At 46.0% G+C, this 21370-nt stretch overlaps 2 protein-coding genes across 2 annotated transcripts; both read left to right on the plus strand.

Annotated features, from left to right (window-relative positions):
* Positions 1-1418: 1418 nt before the first annotated feature.
* Positions 1419-2920, plus strand: LOC307098286 (synaptic vesicle membrane protein VAT-1 homolog; the record flags this gene model as incomplete). Its single annotated transcript, XM_079768992.1, is given in 4 exon segments — positions 1419-1430; positions 1884-2064; positions 2067-2391; positions 2393-2920. Coding segments are annotated over 4 exon segments (954 nt in total). The 3' UTR covers positions 2829-2920.
* Positions 2921-11257: 8337 nt separating this feature from the next.
* On the plus strand, positions 11258-19636 carry PTGDR (prostaglandin D2 receptor; the record flags this gene model as incomplete). Its single annotated transcript, XM_079768707.1, has 2 exons — positions 11258-12121; positions 19397-19636. Exons 1-2 carry the CDS (start codon positions 11273-11275, stop codon positions 19634-19636), a joined length of 1089 nt encoding a protein of 362 aa, XP_079624833.1. The 5' UTR covers positions 11258-11272.
* Positions 19637-21370: the final 1734 nt, after the last annotated feature.

The following is a 21370-nucleotide window of genomic DNA, read 5'->3' on the forward strand; positions in this document are numbered from 1 at the left end:
TCTCCTTCTCCAGCACTTTTACTCTCTCTGTTTCCACTGTTTTTTCTTTTCACCTCTCAACTTATGAATAATTTCTTGCCAGTTTGAAAAAGTCTTTGTTTTGCCTCTCTGTCTCTCAAGTTTTTAATTTCTTTCTTTCTTTCTTTTTTCTTTTTGCAACCAAACTAACTGCTGGCTCCAATGACTCATGCCCCATGCACGCCTTCATCTTCTGCAATCTGATAATTGCTCTGTTCTGGGCTCTCAAAGGTCACCAGTGACTTCCTAGTTACCAAATTCAGTGATCTTTTCTCAGCTCTCATTTTCCTTGATCATTTTTCAATATCTGAACTAGTACAGGCTATGGAAGAGAGACTGCTGGTTGACCAGCACATATCCCATTCTCCCCTTCTTACCAACACAACTCCAATTTTATTCCAAGTGATAATGTGTCCACCTAAATGACAATATTTCCCAGCCTCTATTGCAGTGGAGATGACTTTATGAAATGTAAGCTGACATATTCATTAGGTTAAGGCCAGTTACTATAACAGATAAATCCTAAATTCCCATCAACTTAGACAGTAGTGGTGTGTGTGCTTTTCTCCAATAACACCCAAAATGTGTTTCAAACTTTCTACATGGTCATTCTGGGACACAGGATCCTTCCATATATTGGTTCCTTCTTTCTTAGGACCTCAAAGTCCTCTACACTGATCTAGCAGATGGGAAGTGGGTATGGAAGAGAGCATGCGGGAGGCTAGAACTGAGCTATGTGTTGACACATGACTGCAAGCGGGGGGCGAGGAAATGTAGTTTATATAACTGCTCAAGAGGAGGAAATAAATTTGATGGGCAGTTAGCCAGACTCTGCCCCACAGCTAAACCATTCCATAACGAATTCTGGCCTAGCCACATCAGCAGGCGTGATTGGAACAGGCCATAGTCACGCCTCCCTAACTGGGTGCTTTCTAGGGCAGAACATCTCAATTGATCAATCCTTAAGGCAACGATCAGCATTTCTCCTTTACTCTCTGCCATAACAAGTTTATTACTTTTAACATACTTTTCTTCGTATTTTTGTTGTCATAAACCTTGAGTTAATTTACATCCTGTCATAACAAGAACACAATCAGACTTGTAAGTCTTTACAGCTGTGAAAAGTGAAGTTTGAAAAATACTGAGATAACGAAATAGATGAGGTAAGCTATAACATTAGTTTGTATTTTAAATCCCCAGAGAGAGCCATAATTGTAAAAATTTGAGTCACATCAGTTGCTATCAACATAATGTTTTTTGCAAAGTACAAAAAAAAAGTACAGATGAGGCTTATCAGACACAGAAATCACAGTGTCTCACTGCTCAGACCAACAACCCTCCTGTGAGTTTAATTCACTCTGTAGACACTACATCAAAGTCCTTCCCAGCCTTCCTACACCATGTATACCAATGTGGGTAACACTGTCTACGCTTGATCCACTAGTTCAAGGGGCATGCCTGTGGATTACCCTTCATTCAGCCCAGATTCCTCTCTAGTAGGAAGACATTTATCTGTATTTAATTTCAAGGGAATCCCATAAACATTTGAACCAGATAATGTCTCCGCCTCTCTCTCCAATATAATTAATAGTAATAATAATAGTTCATTTGAGGGCACCAAGAAAATGGGCCTCTTAGGTTTGGGGATGAGGATGAACGTCTGGGAAGAATCTGAAGAAAATCATTGAGTGAACAGAGAGGTGAAATAAAAATCCAGGACTATGCTGAGAAAAGCTAGATCAAATAATGTGTGAATAAAACAGAGTCCCAGCCATGTCCGCGGAGAGAGAGGTAGCCGAGGTGGCCACCGTGGTGGCGGCGGGCCGAGGCAGGGCCCGTAGAAGACAGAAGATGTCTCTTTGCAGCTCCCCGGCCAGCTGACACTGGGCATCCAGGCCTGTGGGCTGAACTTCGCGGACATTATGGCCCTGCAGGGGATCTACGACCGGTCGCCACCGCTGCCCTACACTCCGGGCATGGAGGGTGCAGGAGTCGTGGTAGCAGTGGGTGAGGGAGTCAAGGACCGCAAAGTAGGGGATCGGGTGATGTGTTGATCCGCTCGGGCATGTGGCAGGAGGAGGTGACTGTGCCCTTAGCCCAGACCTTTCTGATGCCTGAGTCCCTGACCTTTGAGGAAGCCGCTGCCTTGCTGGTTAATTACATCACAGCATACATGGTCCTCTTTGACTTTGGCAACCTACGGCCTGGCCACAGCGTCTTGGTACCCATGGCTGCAGGGGGTGTGGGTACAGCCGCCTGGCAGCTGTGCCGAACAGTAAAGAATGTGACAGTGTTCGGAACGGCCTCAGCCAGCAAGCATGAGATACCGAAGGAGAACGGGGTCACACATCCCATCAACTACCACACGACTGATCAAGAAGATCTCCCCACAAGGCGTGGACATCGTCATGGACCCTCTGGGTGGGTCCGATACTGCTAAGGGCTACAACCTCCTCAGACCCATGGGCAAACTGATCCCCTACGGAATGGCCAACCTGCTTACAGGCCCCAAGCGGAACCTGATGGCCCAGGCACGTACATGGTGGAATCAGCGCAGCGCGACAGCTCTGCAGCTGCTGCCGGCCCACCGGGCTGTGTGTGGCTTCCACCTGGGCCACCTGGATGATGAGGTGGAGCTGGTCTGGGGTGTGGTGACCCACCTCCTGGCTCTGTACAATCAGGGCCACATCAAACCTCACTTGGACTCTGTGTGGCCCTTCGAGAAGGGGGTGGATGCCATGAGGCAGATGCAGGAGAAGAAGAACGTGGGCCAAGTCCTCCTGGTGCCTGGGCCAGAGAAGGAGAACTAGGATGTGGGGCTGGGAGACCCTCAGGAAGAGAGAAGCTGGGAAGCCATGTTATGTTGGCCACCAGATCCTTGCATTTCATCCTCTATCATAATGCTCTGCCCTCTCTCCCCCAAAGGTCTCCGTGGTGATGACCTCTCCCCTGCCGTGTTTTCTCTTTAGCCAGGGCTGCCCCCTCCCTCCTTCCTGCCCTCTGAAGACGTTGGGAAGTGACCACTTGGATGTCTGGACGCCATCAAGGGGACCCGGAGGGACAGAGGGAGACTGGCTGCTTCCTGCCCCCGCCCTTTCCCTGGGCCTGCTGTGCTGCTTTTGGGCCAAGGCTAGCCAATCCCTTCCCATTCTGTTCTACGTGCTTCCGCCTCTGCCTCCTCTCCCCTCCTGCCCCTGCCCCACCACCTCCCCCAAAGAAATGAGATGTCAGCTCAAGATATGGGGCCAATCTGTGTGAGTCCAGCATGTCCCTGTTTCGCCCTAGTGTCCCTTCAACCCGGGCCGACCAGTGCCCACCTCTGAACTCCTTTGCCTCATTGTATGGCCTCCTCTTCTTGTCCCCCAACTTCTTAAGCACAATTGGGCTTCTTCCACCTCCAGGTTTCCTGCCACTCTTAACCCAGGTTGCCTCTTACAACAAGGGCAGGAATCACACCTGCTCCCCTAGGTTACGACTCTGTGGGAGGGACACAGAGGCTCCCCCTCCTTCACTGAGTTCTCTGGATTTGTTCTCAGTGCCTTAGCAATGGAAAACCTGTGCTTGTGTATATGGGGGTGCGGGGGTCCCTGTCCCTGTCTCACACCTCCTTCTCCACCCTTGTACTCCCCAGTGCCTTCCTTGTTCTGGTGGAGCTGGGGTTCTACTGCTCCCCAGTCCCACAACACCCCCCAAAATCTGTGAGTGTGCCAGTGTCAGGGGCAGGAGCAGCCCCTAGCCTCCTAGGTCCTGTGCCATGTCCTGTCTCTCTCTGGGGCCGTCATTTCTCTCTCAGTGGTTGAGGAGGAAGAGGTGGGGAAGTTTTCTCAGCCTTGCAGATAAGGATGGCATTTACCAGCCAGAGCCCTGGGAGTCAATGCTGTCTATTTCTTGTTCTGGGACCAAAGTAAAAATTAAAGCACATCCCCATGCAGTCATGGGAGGCCCCCTGCCCCCTGCCTTCTCAGAGCAGGGAGGTACCATTTTAAACTCATCTCAGATTTTGTTTACATGGGTGGGGAGATGGAGTGAGGGAGATGGTGTGTGTGTGGGGGGCCGGGGGGGGGGGGGCGGATTAGGAACTGGGCCCCTGGAACCAAAGTGGGGATTTCCTAGGGTACAGGTGTAGCTCCTTCTGCTCTCTGAGCCGGAATTAAGAAGGGTTCTTGCCCCAGCCATTGCCAATGGGAGGTGGCGGGGAGGGGTTCAGCCTCTTCATTGTCTAAATGAGGCCTAAAGGGTGTGAAGTTCAACTTCTGCTTTTGTGTGCCCCACCCCATGACCGAAGCTGCCTTTGTGTTTGTGTCAATAAAAAGCTAAACCCTGAAAAAAAAAAAGTGTGAATAAAACAATAGAATTAGAAAGTTGTGCCCTAGGCATCGGCCTTACTTGCCTGGGGCCACCAGAAAGGTTTGGGGAGGCTCCTTTAACCTGAGGTGAGTACAGGTGAAGCTGAAGGACCCACTGCTCTGGGCCTCTGCTGAGATGCCCACTGGCACCATCTTGGTGGTGGATGCTGCAAAGCACCTCCCAGCTCCTGTTCAGGATTGAAGAGCACAGTCCTCCAGCTGACAGCACACAGGCCTTCACTGTCAGCCCCTCCAAGTATCGCCTTGTTTCAAAAGAGTTGCTGCACCCAAGGCCAAGTACACTCTCCCGCCCCTCACCCCCTGAGTCTGGTCTCCCCCCCTCCCCCAACCCCCGGGGTGTAAAGACCCTCACTCCCAAACCAGAACAATTGTGAGGGCCCCTCTCAGGTTAGTTAAGGCCTGTTATTAAAACTGTATCACAGCCTGACTTCTTCCTCTGCTCAATCCTGCTTCTGTTCCTTCCCTTTCCTGGGTGTGAATACAAAAAAAACACTCTTTAAAAAATGTCCTATAATCTCCATCTCAGAGTCTGCTTCACAGGGAACAAATCAGCCCCATCTGCTGACAACCCCCCGTGGAACAAACTGCTAGAAAATCTCACCATCAGAGAACTGTCACAACCTATAATTGGGTTAACAAATGTATTACTCCACCACTGACTTATTCCCGGTCATCACCCATAGATTTTTTTTTTTAAAATCCATGCTAATATTTACAGTTTAAACTACAGCCAAGCTAAAACTGAGAGTAAGCTCTGGAAACAAAAGGTCACCTGAGGTTGGCCAAGACATGCCCATTCCCCAGAATCTGGGGAGGATTTAATCTCTCACTTTGACAACAAAAGATATCAAAAAGGAATTTCTTACTGAACAAAAGGTGGGGGGACCCTAAAAAGCAGGAATCTGGTTTTTATATTCACAAAATCACAATCTAATTATATATTCAAATTTGTTCACATTATGCCATATATATTTTTCCAGATTTGTCTTTGAATTAAGCAACCTGGTACAGATCTGCAGATAACAAAGATAATTTTATCATGTACCTCGGCCCAACATATTTTCATTAAAAGTTTCCCTCTTTTATCCCTGGCCATGAGGCTCAGTGGCATGGAGCATTGTCCGTACACCAGAAGATTGCAGGTTTGCTCCCCAGTTAAATGTGTAACTGGGGGACAACCGATCTCTCTCTCTCTCTCTCTCTCTCTCTCTGTCTCTTCCTTCCCCTCTCTCTAAAATCAATTTATTCTATCTAATAAAAGAGTAATATGCAAATTAACCATCACTTCGCTACATCCACCAGCCGCGCCAACCAGCCACGCCCACCAGCCAATCAGTGTGAGTATGCAAATTAACCCCAACCAAGATGGCTGCCACCACAGAGAGCAGGAGGGAGGCTTGGGTTTCCCAGGTAATAGAGGAAGCCAAGCTTTCCACACACCCTGGCGGGCCCAGGCCTCCACTCAAGAATACAAAGTTTCAATTATAGAAGATAAATCCCAAGAAAAATGGCGGCAGCCACGGAGCTGGAGAGAGCAGGCTAGGTTTGCCCCCGGCGACTGAGGAAGCCAAGCTTTCAACCTGCCCTGGCCAGCCCAGGCCTCCGCTTAAGGCTACAAAGTTTCAATTATAGAAGGTAAACAAATCCAAACAGAAATGGCGGCAGCCAGGGAGTGAGCAGAAGGCTTGGCTTTGCTCCAGGCTACAAAGTTTCAATTGAAGAAGATAAATATATCCCAGATACCAGGTCCTCCGCTTGGGTCGCCAGGGGGCATGGCCAGCCTGCAAACCACCACAAGCCCTTCACCCAGGCCGCCCCATTCCCCAAGGGAACCCCCACCCTGATCCGGGACACCCTTCAGGGAAAACCAGCTGGCCCCCACCCATGCACCAGGTCTCTATCCTATCTAATAAAAGAGTAATATGCAAATTGACCATCACTCCAACACACAAGATCAAGATAGCTGCCCCCATGTGGTCAAAGATCCTGCCCCCATGTGGACACAAGATGGCCACCATAAGATGGCCAGCAGGGGAGGGCATTTGGGAGGGACCAGGCCTGCAAGGGAGGGCAGTTGGGGGCAATCAAGCCTGCAGGGGAGGGCAGTTAGGGGGTGACCAGGTCGGCAGAGGAGGGAAGTTGGGGGCAAACAGGCTAGCAGGGGAGCAGTTAAACATCAATCAGGCTGGCAGGGCAGTGGTTAGGGGGTGATCAGGCTGGCAGGCAAAAGTGGTTAGTGGCAATCAGGAAGGCAGGCAGGTGAGCAGCTGGGATCCAGCAGTCCTGGACTCGAGGGGTCCCAGATTGGAGAGGGTGGAGGCTGGGCTGAGGGACACCCCCCTCCCCGTGCATGAATTTCATGCACCGGGCCTCTAGTATATATATAAAATTCTCAAGTGAGAATTTTAAAAAATGTGGTGGGAGGTGGATAAGAGTATAGGAGGGATAAATGGTGATGTAAATAAATTAAAATATATATATTTAAAAATCAAAGTTTCCCTCTTAACCATATGACCCAGCAAATCCACTTGTGGGTATTTGTCCAAAGAAAACCAAAACACTAATCAAAAAGATATATGCACCCCTATGTTCATTGCAGCATTATTTACAATAGCCAAAATAAGGAAGCAACCTAAGTGTCCATCAATATACAAATGGATAAAGAAGATGTGGTAAATATATACAATGAAATAATCCTCAGCCATAAAGAAAAAAATGAAGTTTTGCAACAACATAGATAGACCTAGAGGATATTATGCAAAATGAGATAAGTCAGACAGAGGAAGACAAATACCATATGATTTCACTTATATGAGGAATCTAAAAGATAAATAAACAAACCAACAAAACAGAAACAAACTCATAGGTACAAAGAACAAACCGATGGTTGCCAGATGGGAGGAGCTTGGAGGAAAAGGTAAAGGGATTAGGAAATATAAGTTGGAAGTTATGGGGATGTAAACTACAGTATAGGGAATATAGTCAAGATGGGTAGTGGACTTACCAGCGGAAATCACCTTGTAAGTTATATAAAGGTTTTATTATGTATACTGAAACTAATATAATATTGAATGTCAACTGTAATTTTTAAAAAATTTTTAAAATAAAATGTAAATAGAAGAAAGGGGAAAGTATTCATCCACAATTTTGCATGCCAATTTTTAAAAAGAGCTTCCTTCTTAGAAAAAAAAAATCAGTCTTGTTATTCTGAAAGCTAATATAAAATTTATAACCATGTAAAAGTCACATGGCATGTCATTTGCCTTCCCTTATTTGCTATATACTCCACAGTGCCCAAGCTCCTTACCCCATGCCTGGCACAAAGTAAGAGCTCAAACCATACTTGATGCATGAACAATGATATATTTCTTGGCTGAACAGTGAAGTTATAAAATAAGATTTCTTAGGAGGACAGGAGACTCCAAACTTAAGCCTGAGAACAGGACAGGGTAAACAAGAGCGAAGAAGGCAGGAAAGCAGCCGGAAACCCATGGTAAAGGCCAGCTACGTTGGCCAGGAGGAAACATGTGGTTTCCTGAATTGTACCCGTTCAAAGCCATGAACTTGGGAGCATACCATATATATAGCATGTCAGGTCCATAACTGTCCCTTCAGTCACACTTTGGAGTGATTTTGAAAAGATTATTTATAGTCTTGGGCTCCTCTGTCCCTGTGCATTGCTCCTGGAAGGGATATGGAGGTGGAGGCAGCTGTAACAGAAAAATAAGGCTGCAAAGAACTGGAGTGGGTACACTTCACAGAGCACCACTTACAATGTCTTTAAAGGGGGGTGGGGAGTTTCTTTTTTTCTTTTTTTAATCCTCACCCAAGGATATGTTTAATGATTTTTTAGAGAGAGGAAGGGAGGAAGAGAGAGATATTGATGTGAGAGAGGAACATTAACGTGAGAGAGAAACAGTGATCGGCTGCCTCCCATAAGTGCCCCAAATGGGGGCCAAACCCACAACTTAAGTATGTGCCCTGACCAGGAATAGAACCTGAGATCTTTTAGTGTTGGGATGACGCTCCAGCCAACTGAGCCACACTGGCCAGGGCCTTAGAGGAGGAATTTTAAGCTAGAGTCACTGGGCCTCCTCTGGGCACCATAGTGGGATTTCAGGAAACTCTGCACACCCTGTAATTGGTGTAAAGTGAGTGTGTGTGTGTGTGTGTGTGTGTGTGTGTGTGTGTGTGTGTGTGTGTCTGTCTGGAGAGGGAGCCTCAAATTTCATTAGATTCTTGTGTCTTTGGTTATAAGACCTTCTCCTTCTTTGGCTTTATCAACTCAAGGGGGGCTCTGCTAAACCCATCATTATCCATTAAGGGCTGGAAGGGGTGGCGAGAGGTGGGGATGACAGGGAACTAACCGTGTGGAAGGCTTTCTATTAATTGAGTGAATCGATGTGAATGGATTAGAGAGTGCCCAGCATATACTAGTATAAGGACCTATAAACATTCACTCTTATTATTACTATTACTTTTTGCTAAATGCTTTATGCTTTCTGAACTTCACAACAACACCATGAGGTCAGCATAAATTTCATGCTGTAAACCCTTGATTTTGTGGATCTTGATTGGACAGACTTTAGGTTTAATGAAAAACAATTTCCAGTCTATATGTCATATGTGAAAATTAACACCCTATTAATTTTAAAATGCTTTTAACCAAGATTTGCTAATAACTAAATGAACAGATTCTTTGTTATTAATTCACTGTTATTTTTAACAAATTTTAGCAAATAGGCCATATGTTGGGAAAAACACTGTAGTAATTTCACCGACATAAATACATATTGCATATCTACAACTACAGTCTACATATTTAAATCTAAGAGTCACTGCTTATAAACAATGTTCAGTGAATGATCAGCATGTGATCACACCGCATGGCGTAAGGTAATTGGTTCTGCAGCAGTTTGAACGCCTGCTGGCCGATGTTCCCACATGCGCTACGCTGTGGGTATGTGTTTACTTGCAGTGACTGGTGAGTGCATGCATTTACTAGACCTATTCAGTATAAATTTAAAATTACAGTAATACACATAGGAAGCTTTTCTGTGAAATTAAACTTTTCATACATACTTAATTTTAATTATACAAACATGTCTACGTAAGTAAAAGCAGGTAAACTAATTTGTCAACTTTTTAATATGTACATTTGGAAAACCTACTTTATCATATAACGGACTTTCGCCTTTCACAGACACACCCTCGCCTGAATTAGTTTTACTGTACCCTACTTGTGAGGGAAGGAACTCGGGGACTGTGTAAACTAACCCAGGGTCACACAGCTAGTGGTAGAGTTCAGAACTCATTCCAAAGCTTGGACTCTTTGTCTCCACCCCATGGCCAGAATTACTGGGCAGGCCTTCTGGGAAGGCAGCCTCCCTGACTACGCTTAAGGCTTTCACATCCAAAGCTCCAGGGTCTTGCTCTCCCCTGAGTCTGTCCATCATAACAGGCACTGAGCCTAAAAATTAGCTTCTTCGAGCCAAGGCAGTATCTCCTTGCTCATGTACGATGACCCCAGTCATCCCACTCAAATTCCACACACAAAGCTAGTTCCTCTCCTAGGGTATGAAGTGATAAGTAAAGAAGTAAATCACACTTATCACAACACCCTTGCCTCTCTGATGCAGCCAAGTCAAAGGCGGGAAGGGAAGACATGTTTTTTTCCCTCGTCACCAACCAGAGTGAGGAAGCTCTAAATGGAGTCTCCTACCTTTTGGTTTTCAAATCCATGCTAAGAACTGCAGTTAAATATCAGCTACTAAAATAGCCTTGCTAAAACCACGTGAGAACCCTGGCAATTGCATTGTACTGAGCACTTTTTATGTGTCTTGCACTTATGCCTCAAAGGAGCCAAGCTGGCTGGCTAGATGTCATTTTGTTTTAAATATATTTTTATTGATCTCAGAGAGGGAGAGAGAAAGAGACAGAAACATCAATGATGAAGGAGAATCATTGATCGGCTGCCTCCTGCACGCCCCACACTGGCGATTGAGTCCGCAACCCAGGCATGTGCCCTTGACTGGAATCGAACCCGGGACCCTTCAGTCCGCAGGCCAATGCTCCATCCACCGAGCCAAACTCCCTTGCTTTTCCCTGCAGCCACTTCCCTGAAACCTGGCCAAGCTCAGAAGGAGAAGCCAAGACTGATGGGCTTTATAAGTAAGAGATCTGGGTTCCAGGTCCAGCTTTGCCACTTACTAGCTTTGTCGCCTTGGGCAGATCACTTAACCTTCCAAAGTCTCCGTCAGTGTCCTCACCTATGCCGTGCAGGCCAGTGTTCCCTGGTGCACAGATCCAGAAGACAATTCGAGCTAAGGCTTCGGTGTTAAGCAAATGTTAGTTACCCACCCCCTCCCTACGCCACTAATTCAGACACTGGGTGGTGGCCCTTCTCAGCCTCCTCACAGTCCTCCTCTTCAGCGTTCTTCTTGGCCACCTCCACCACCGCCTCCTCCGACACCCCTCCTCCCTAGTAGCTGCTGCTTCGTTTCCCCTTCATTTCAGTAGTTTTCTGGCCTCGTAGGAAGGACTGGCCGGGGTGCTGGGAGTCTGGCAGCTTTCCTTCTTCCTATTCGGCTCTGGGCATGTGTCCGTCCTTCCTGAGGACCCGGAGCATCCGAGCCCAGCTCTGCGCTCCGCTGCTCCACGCGCCCTCTACCTCGGCCCCGTGCGCAGCTGGCCACACGTCCCGCCCCTCGGGAGGGGTGTGACCCGAGAGTTTAGATAGGAGGTGCCTGCTGTCAGGCACACCCGGCGGCCGCCGAGCTTCCTCTGTGGCACAGCCTCTCCTCCCGGGGCGCACGCCGAGCGGCCAGGATCTCCTCAGCCCCGGACGCGGGGGCCCTGGCCCTCCCGCAGCCTCCACGCCGCCCGCCATGAAGCCGTCGTTCTTCCGCTGCCAAAACACCACCTCGGTGGAGAAGGGCTACTCCGCGACCATGGGCTGGGTGCTCTTCAGCGCGGGCCTCCTGGGCAACCTGCTGGCGCTGGGGCTGCTGGCGCGCTCCGGGCTGTCGTCCTGCTCGCTGCGCTCGCCGCGCCCGCCGCCTTCGGTCTTCTACGTGCTGGTGTGCGGCCTGACGGTCACCGACCTGCTGGGCAAGTCCCTCCTGAGCCCCTTCGTGCTGGCGGCCTACGCGCAGAACCGGAGCCTGTGGGGGCTGGTGCCCCCGCCGGGCAGCTCTCTGTGCCAAGCCTTCGCCTTCTTCATGTCCTTCTTCGGCCTCGCCTCGACGCTGCAGCTCCTGGCCATGGCCCTGGAGTGCTGGCTCTCCCTGGGGCACCCCTTCTTCTACCGACGGCACATCACCCTGCGCCGGGGCGCGCTGGTGGCGCCCGTCGTGGGCGCCTTCTGCCTGGCTTTCTGCGCGCTGCCCTTCGCGGGCTTCGGGAAGTTCGTCCAGTACTGCCCGGGCACCTGGTGCTTCATCCAGATGGGGCACGAGGAGCGCTCGCCGTCGGTGCTGGGCTACTCGGTGCTCTACGCCAGCCTCCTGGCGCTGCTGGTCCTCGCCATCGTGCTGTGCAACCTGAGCGCCATGCGCAGCCTCTACTCCATGCACCGGCGGCTGCGGCGGCGCCGGCGCTCGCTCACCAGGGACCGCGTGGAGCCCGGCGGCGCCGGCGAGAGGGTGGCGTCCCCGCCGCCCCTGGAGGAGCTGGATCACCTCCTGCTGCTGGCCCTCATGACCGTGCTCTTCACCATGTGCTTCCTGCCTTTAATTGTGAGTCGCTCCTCGCCAAGGCTGCGGGTGCCTGCCGGGAGGGTGGAGCGCGCTGGACGCGGCGCCCCGGGCCAGGAGGGCTGGTTGCTGGGCTCCCCACATCGGGTTCCCTCCCTCCACAGCCCCAGGACCCATGACCCAGTTTGTTGAGCGAGAAGAGGGAAAGCCAGGGGAAGCCCGAGCCCCTCGGTGTCCCTGTGGCCCCGCGAAACCTCTCGGGTTGGCAGAACCTTTCCTCTCTGCTTCCCTCTGGGAAGGTGAGTTATTTCTGCGACTGTGAACTTGGGGGAGAACTTGGTTCCTCCTTGGCAACAGGGGTCCTCTCCTGCTCCCCGGTGACTAATTTAATGTTTTCTTTGGTGAGACCTGCCCATGCTTGTAATGGCATCCGTGGTGATCGCATGGGATCTGGGAGTTCTTCTCCCGGGTTTTGGCGGGGAAAGGAATCGGAGGAGGAGTGGTCCTGCCCGCGTGGTCTGCAGGGGCGAGCGATGGAAAGCATAGGTTTGGTTTCCCAGAACTCCCGCGTTAGCTTTGGGGGGTGCGGGTGCTGGGTCTGGTGCTGCTGCCGGAGGGGGGAGTGGCGGCTGAGGCGGAGAGGCTGTTTGGAAAGCGCTTTGCAGTCACCGGTGTCATTTCGATGACCTGTCTGGACAGGTTGGTTTTCTTTCCGTCTTGGCAACCGAGGTGACACAAAAGGCGTTATCTGTGGTTTCAATTTACTAATGGGGTGGAGATTGAAGGCATTTCCTCCTGGGGTCCCAGCCAAGACTGGGGTCCCGTCAAGACACCTAAGAGTGTGGCTGAGGCCTGAGAAAACTTTTTCAGTGTCACTCTTCTCCCCCGCCCCCCCCCCCTCACCTCCGCCACCCCCCCACCCCCCCCCCCCCCACCCCCCGTCCCCGCCGTGTACTTGTTCAACATGAGCAACATTTAAACAGATGCATTGCCAAGTCAATGCCTTTGGAGTTCTTGAGACTTCTGTGAATAGGAAAGTTAAATTTCTTAGAGCAACGTAGCAATTTTGGATGTTACTTTCCAGGGTGGATGAAAGTGACATATGATGTGATTTTCCCTTAAATGAAGGCTTTAACGAGTGTGTATGGGGCGGGGGGGGGAGGTGTCTGTAGCTTCATCATGCAGTCAGGATCAGAGCACCCAAAAATAAGTCAATAAATCTGTAGCTGTATAAACAGATATGGATATAGGTGTAGATATTTAGCAGTGGTTCTCAAATTTTACCACCCTCCGAATCATCAGCAGGACGTTTAAAAAACATAGCTAGCTGGACTCCATTCCCCAGTTTCGGAGTCAGACGTTTTTGAAGAATTCTCATTCTTGGCAAGTTCCCAGGTGAGGTGGGAGCTGCTGATCCAGGGATCACATTTGGAGAACCACACTCTGAAGTAGGACTTGGCCAACCACAGCCCACAGGCCAAGTCCATCCTGCCCGCTGTTTCTGTCCAGCCATGAAATTAAGAATAGTTTTTACAAATAAAGGTTTGCAATCAATTTGATGATAGGGCACACGAACTCTGAACCCCCAGTTAAGCCAAACATTATTCCAAGAAAAAAAGATTCTTATTATTCTCCTTAGTAGACATGTATTACCAAAAAAAAAAAAAATTGTACTTAATTATTATTACAGTAGAGGCCCAATGCTCGAATTCATGCATGGCTGGGGTTCAGCCAGCCTGCCTCCATGGGGAAGGAGGGGGTGCTGATCAAGGGTGGGGCCAGGGGGAGGAGCTGTGGGCGGTGGCCGGCTGGCCCGCCCCCTGGTTGAACTCCCCATGGAACTTCAGGTGGAGGGAACAATTTGCATATTAGCCTTTTATTATATAAGATTTTTAATTTCATTAATAGAAATTGTAGGAAATGTGTCTTCTCTCATTATATAAGTACCCACCAAATAATCACTATTTGCTTTTTATCCCATAAAATAGAAAATATTTACTGATAGAACATGTTTGCAGACCCCCTGCTCTGAGCAATAGTCTTATTTACTTATGCTGTGATAAAAGCAGACAATAGCCAAGTGCATGGATATTATGTCCTGAGTTTGAGTGTTTTCAGTAGAACAGTGCTGAAAGCAGCATAACACAGTGAAAAGAACATCATATCTGGATATATCTCTAAGGGAAGTTAAGTGACTCATATGGGATTTCAAGGATTGATGGGAATAGTGGATTTGAAGATGATTTCCTAAAAAGCATATAAAATTCCAAAGATATGCAATGCAGACAGCATTCTCCAACGGGAACTATCATTTTCTGGAAAGGGTAGGGAATCCACATCAGACACAGGTGTGAATAAGGTGTGTTCCTTACTAACTATGACAGTGGCTTAGTTACCTTTCTAACCACAATTTCTCTCAGACAAGGATAACCATACTTGCTCTGTAAGATAGCTATAAAGATCTGAAGTTATATATTTTTTTTCCAAAATATACATATACTAGTACACACTTTGAATTATTATAAAGGCAATGTTGTTAAAATACATTCAAAATTGAGCTATCAGCTATTAAAGTGTGGATACATTTTTGGGGGAAACCCTGTATATATAGCTCCTACCCAGGCACCTGGCCTAAAAAAGTAGTGTCACTGTTATTACTAATTATTATTATTTCCATTTATTATTGCCTGCTGGGCATAGAACATTAAGAAATATGGTCTCTGGATGGACATGGAGAGCATTATGCTAAGCGAAATAAGCCAGTTGGAGAAAGATAAATATCACATGATCTCACTCATTTGTGGAATATAATGAACAACATAAACTGGTAAACAAAAATAGATCCAGAGGCAGAGAAGCATTGAACAGACCATCAAACCTCAGAAGGAAGAGTGGGGGGGAAAAAGAGATCAACCAAAGGACTTGTATGTATGCATATAAGCATAACCAATGGTTACTAGGGGTGTGAGGGCATGTGCTAGGGGGCGGGAGTGGCCCGGGAGAGGTCAATGGGGGGAAAAGGAGACATATGTAATACTTTAAATAATAAAGAATTAAAAATAATAAAATGGATAAAACAAACAAAAAAGAAATATGGTCTCCTCAGGAGATAGCATTATATTCTAAGGCAGTGGTTCTTAAACTTGTTTTAGTCCAAGGACCCCTTTTTACTCTTAAAAATTATTAAGGAACCAAAGAGCTTTAATTTATATTGATTTTATATATATATATATCAGTATTTCTCATATTAGCAATTAAAAATAAGAAAAAATTAAAATATTATTTCAAAACAAGTTAACAAAATGTACTTCTTGTATTTTTGCAAAGATGCAAAGGAAAAGCTGGGATTTCAAAAATGATTAAGTGAACCATAAAATAAAGATATTATAGCAGGTAAAACAGAAAAACAAAAGCATGTTAAGAGCACAGAAGTATGGAGAACAGTCTCTGAAAATGCACATACGTGTTTCTTAAACCAGCTACCTTAGAAAGCACAAGAATACACAAGCACATATTCCATTATCCCTGGCAATGGAATGGATATTGTCATACATCAGGTAGCCTCCATAAAACTCAGTGTATACCTATGAGAGGATGAAAGGCAAAAAGGCAAATAATGTCTTTTTTATGAAGTGAGGAGGTCTCTAATACCCTTTCAGTGTGTCTGCAGGGTCAAAACTATCTTTTTATGGAGATAATTTTGACCCTGCAGATATACTGAAAGGGCATTAGAGACCCCCACATTTTGAAAATCACTCTTCAAGGAATGGATCTAGGGAAAGGGGGGAGACTTTAAGGAACACTTTTATTTATAGCATAAATATTATATTCATTAAGCTGATGAAAAGTGTGTTGGAGTATGATTTTTTAAAAATATTTTTATTGATTTTTTTACAGAGAGGAAGGGAGAGGGATAGAGAGTTAGAAACATCGATGAGAGAGAAACATCGATCAGCTGCCTCCTGCACACCCCCCACTGGGGATGTGCCCGCAACCAAGGTACATGCCCTTGACCAGAATCGAACCTGTGACCCTTGAGTCCGCCGGCTGACACTCTATCCACTGAGCCAAACCGGTTAGGGCTGGAGTATGATTTTTTTTTTTAATTAACTTCGCTGTGATGCTGAATTAGATAGAGCATGATAGTTAACTAGATTGAATTTTCAAATTTTCAATTTGATGCAGTAGGAAGAAAGTAAACAAATACAAGATGAGCCTTAGAGGCAGTTTCAGCACATTCTCTAATGTGGATAACATATTTTCATCAAAATTATATTTATCTTAGAAAACCACCATGTATTGGAGTTGGTAAGGAGCAGCAGTGGGTGAGAGAGGATGTTCATGTGTAAGTTAGATGTAATAATTGAAGCCACATGAAGATAAGTAATTGCATATATCCAAGTCCGTGGAGTCAGAGAAGTGGTAGAGGACATCCTGCATGTATTGCGATAACTCCTATGTGTGTTTCATTTTGACGCAGACAGAATGGGCAGGATGCTCTTTCCACAGGAGGCTCTTAGAGGCATGTAAAGATTGGTAAGCAAGAATCAGGCCCGGGAAAAGAGTCAAGAGTGGATTTTAAGGGCTAGAGCAGAGGGCAGAGTATTGTGATGGGTGGACTGGATAGAAGAGGGCCTTAGAATCAAGAGAGCTCTGGAGAATGGAAATATCCCACTAAGATAGGTCTTCAGAGTTGGCAATAGCAACATTTTCTCCAGGACTTCTAAATCCAACCGAGGGCGCTTTTCTCACACTGATTCTCTGTGTAAATTGACCTACTTAAAAAATGCCAGATGTATATTCTGAGGTTATTCAGTATTTTAGCATCTTTTATAGAAGCAGTTTTTAAAGTATGTTCTGGAGAATACTTTTGATGAACAGAGATTTTTCAAAAGTCAAAATTGTGTTAAAATTGATAATTTGTAAGAATTAATAGAATGTGTACTTTGATCACTGTCATAAATGAAGTTGTCATATTGTTAGTAAACTAAAAAATTAAAAATAAATTATATTAAATTGAAAGTTCAGGTATAGATCAATACACTTCTATTACAAATCAGGTGACTTGAAAATACAATTAACCTAATAATGTGCAATAGGATTAACTTGGACAAATACTGCTTAAACATAAAATGATTTAATTATATAAATTACACTCAATTACCAAGGTCCCAGCTAGTCTAGTATTTTCAAATACTTGGGATTACATTTTGCTGCACTACACTTGGAGGAGAAAGGAACAAATGTAAAGATAGACTCATATAAGCATTTGCTTTTTAAATCAACCAAATTGCATAGCCTGTTGTCAGCCATTTATCCATCCAGCACATGTCTGTTACCTACAACATTCAATATACTGTAAGTCATTGTGGAGATATAAAATGAGAAAAACATCACATATGCCCACATAAGCTATAATACCGGGGTGGGTGGGAGTAATTAGGCCCATAAGGGAGTTTAGAGAAGGAAAAGAGCCTCTCCTATTTGATAAAATAATAACAATAGTGAATTATTGAGTTCTCATTGTAAGCTAGGACCTGCTGTCCAGGTTTTACTCATACCATCTTATTCAAATTTCCTGACAATCCTGGAAGGTAAGTACAAGTACCCCCACTGTGTAGCTGAGGAGACGGAATAACTTGCCCAAAGTCACACAGCCAATGAGGGGACTCTAACCCAGAGACTCAGGCTCGGAAGCTGGTGTGCGTGGCCACTACTTCACTGGGACTTCCTGAAGGGGGTGATATTTGAGGTTGGTCCTGAGAGGTGATAGGATTTGGGCATGCAATCAGTTTCCACTTCTAAAATGGAGATAATGGTCGTACTTCCTTCATGGGGTTTTTATCAGGATGAACTGATGTTTTCAAAGTAAAATGCTTAGAACAGGGCCTGGGAACATGGGCATTAGTTATTATTGTCACTATTAGTATTATTAAGCCCTGATGATGGGAGAGATCTTCCAGTTACGGTGTATCTTCCTAAGTGTACTAGATGGGAGTCGCTGAGGCCACTAAAATGCTCTGGAGAGAGAGAGAGAGAGAGAGAGCAAAAAGGTAAGGAAACAAGGATGGGAAAACACATCTTCTCCAGCAGATTGCCTAAGTGGGTCTGGTCTGTGCACTTATTCATATCTCCTCCCACCAATGTTGAGTTAGCCTATTTCCTGTCCCATTAGGGTCCATTTTGTCCCATTATGGATTTAGAATCTCAGTGGGCACAGGGAGTATAATAGCATCGAGAAAAAGTGGCTGGCCTCCAGCGGAGAGGGAGGTAGTGGTAGTGCTGGGCTAGGCAGCAGTGTTGGCTGAATGGCAGGACAAGCCACTCAGTAGTTTGCAGGCTCTGATGGGGCCACAGAGACCTCAGAGAGGATCAAGGAGTGACTGGGCACAGGTAAGTAGGCTTATATGTCTATGTGTGTGTTTTTTTCCTAGTGTGAAAGGAGGATGTTGACCTCAGAAAGGTAACCATCTATGCTAAGTAATTAATATGACTTGGCCAGGTCCTTTCGCAGGTCTCCTGTCTTTTCATTGGAGTATTTCCTGTCTCTTCACAGCCCTTAGATGCTGCTGTTCCATTGATGTCTCCATACGAGTGACATTTCACAAGGGTGATTTATTTCTGGGTTGACTAATAAGAGAGGATAGGGCCCTGGCCGGTTTGGCTCAGAAAATAGAACATCGGCCTGCGGACTGAAGGGTCTCAGGTTCAAGTCCAGTCAAGGCACATGCCCAGGTTGCGGGCTCGATCCCCAGTAGGGGGCGGTGCAGGAGGCAGCCGATCAATGATTCTCTCTCATCATTGATATTTCTATCACTCTCTCCCTTTCCCTTCCTCTCTGAAATCAATAAAAATATAGTTTGTTTGTTTTTAAAAGAGAGAGGATAGGAAGTAGGCAGAAGGAAGAAAGGAGAACTGAAGAGAATACGGGCAGAGAACCTCAGTATTTATGGCAGTGTGGTGACCCTGTTTGTAAAAGATTCAGTGGACTGGATTAGTCCCACCTCAGCTCCTCCTCTGCGGGGCCAGGCAGGGACCTAGAAACTCCCGTGTTCACAGCAGGTAGAACAGCCTCTAGGGACTTAGACTGGGTCTCCCAGGAGTCCCCCACTTCCACTGAGCCTCCCATGTTGGCTCTGCACCTCCCAGGCTCCTCACTTGCACCCATCAGCTGCAATAAATTTGCCCAAAATGCATAGTCCAAGCCGAGCTGCCATATTCTTACAGAAAATCAATGTATCCTGATTGAAATAAGTCAATGTATTGCTGCCACCAACCTTTCAATATTATAATGGATATATTTTCCCTTTAAAACAGTATCGTGCTTACTATGGAGCATTTAAAGCTGTCACCAAGAAAAACAGAACTTCTGAAGAAGCCGGAGACCTCAGTGCCTTGCGTTTTATATCTGTGATCTCAATTGCGGATCCTTGGATTTTCATCATTTTCAGGACATCAGTATTTCGGATGTTTTTTCACAAGATTTTCATAAGGCCTCTTATGTATAGGAATTGGCACAGCAATTCCTGCCAGACTCACATGGAATCCAGTCTGTGACAAAGTCTTACAGTCTCTGGTAAGCTGAGGAATGTATCACATTTACCATCAAAGAACCATACTAAAAAAAAAAAAGACTTCAATTTAAATCCTAAAACGTTATCTCCCATCACAAAACCTCTAAATGTATTTTCAAAAGTATTTGATATCTTAACAAGGCATTGTCACTCTATGTACTTGAACCAGTCAGGTCCTTTTCTTTCTTTTTTTTTTTTTTTTTCATTTCAAGGTAGTAATAGTGACTAGAATTTTAAATGTTGTGAATAATGTTAAAAGTCTTAAGGCAATGATACTAATTGTTCCAACATTTGTACTTGGTATCCCTAATTTTTTAGAGAGGTCTTGAGACGACTGGGTCTAAGCCCAGCAAAAACACCACTCTTTACAGTTATGTAATGGGTGTCCTTAAAATATCTTATTCATTTCTAGGGAAACCTGCTTTTTTGTTTTGTATCACAATTACCTATTTATTATTTTTTCCAACTGATCTAAGCATGTCTGAATTATAGATGTTCCTCAGAGAAGTGAGATGGGAAGTACAGCCAAGTCAGGGGTTTGGAGAGGCGAAGCTATATATAAGTAGACTTAAGGCAAGATGTGACTATGCCCACTACCCAGAGAGGAAAAATTAATGTTTATCGTTTGAAGTGCAGTTTCCTGTGTATTGAAGCAGAGATATCAGTAGGAATCAAAATTTGGGAGTGGCTACAAAATACTGTTTCAGTTTTGGGTACCTGCATTTTATAGGTTTATCATACTAATGGATGTTGGGGAGGAAGGATTTATGCTTCTTTGAAAGCAGTGAGAATTTCAGGGAGCCGAGCTGAGCTGAGCCATGTTTACTACCTGTGGTTGTGCGAAGCCGCAGGGCATTCAGCAGAGCGAAAAGCCCGCCCAGGACTCAGTCAACCTCAGCTGAGGGTGGTGGCAGGGACCTTAACATCTACCTATTAACAGACTATTCTGCTCTTTGTGGAAACAGTAAGATCTTGTGGAGGTTCCGGAGAGCTATGCACTTTTAAAACGAGCAGGATGGGCTCAGATGGAGCACAGCTGAGCACTTTAATTGTACATTAAATGTTTGCAAAGGTTAGCAACACTATGAAAAAGGAACAAGTGGGGAAGATACGCTGCAGCTGTTAAACTAAAGCACACAGGTAAAGGCTTTTACCTTTGGTGAAAAAACAGATGGGGGACATTGGGGCATTTTCAGCATCTCTAGAGTCCCTTGGTACCCTGACACATGCAGACTCTGAGATGGAGAGCCGGCTGCCCTTGAACAGACCCGAGACGCCTGGTCAGCCATCCCTTCCAAAGACAAGAGCATTGGACTTATTGCCAACGTAGCAGCAACCCCACTTTCCACCTCTGGTTTATATCAGTGATGATATTAACCTGGATACGTGTGTGTGTGTGTGTGTGTGTGTGTGTGTGTGTGTGTGTGTAGCAACACTGTGAAATGGCCAATTAGGAATACATGAGTTATAATTTGGGAGTATGATGTGGTGAAAAATGCAGTCATTTTCAGTTTAATTTTCATTTGTATATTTAATGTGTGAGTACATATGTGTTTTATTGTGGAGGAAGTGAAGTTTTTTTGTGTTCTCCTTTTGGAAGGTGTGTTGTGATGATTGTCAAGGTCATCTGAAAAGGTCACAGATGAATCAATAAACATCTTTATAATATTTTGCAGAGGAAATTACTTTTCTTCTAAAAAAGAAAGAGGTTTTGTTC

The sequence above is a fragment of the Cnephaeus nilssonii genome (assembly GCF_951640355.1).
Source record: "Cnephaeus nilssonii genome assembly, chromosome: 4".
Classification (NCBI taxonomy): Eukaryota; Metazoa; Chordata; class Mammalia; order Chiroptera; family Vespertilionidae; genus Cnephaeus; species Cnephaeus nilssonii.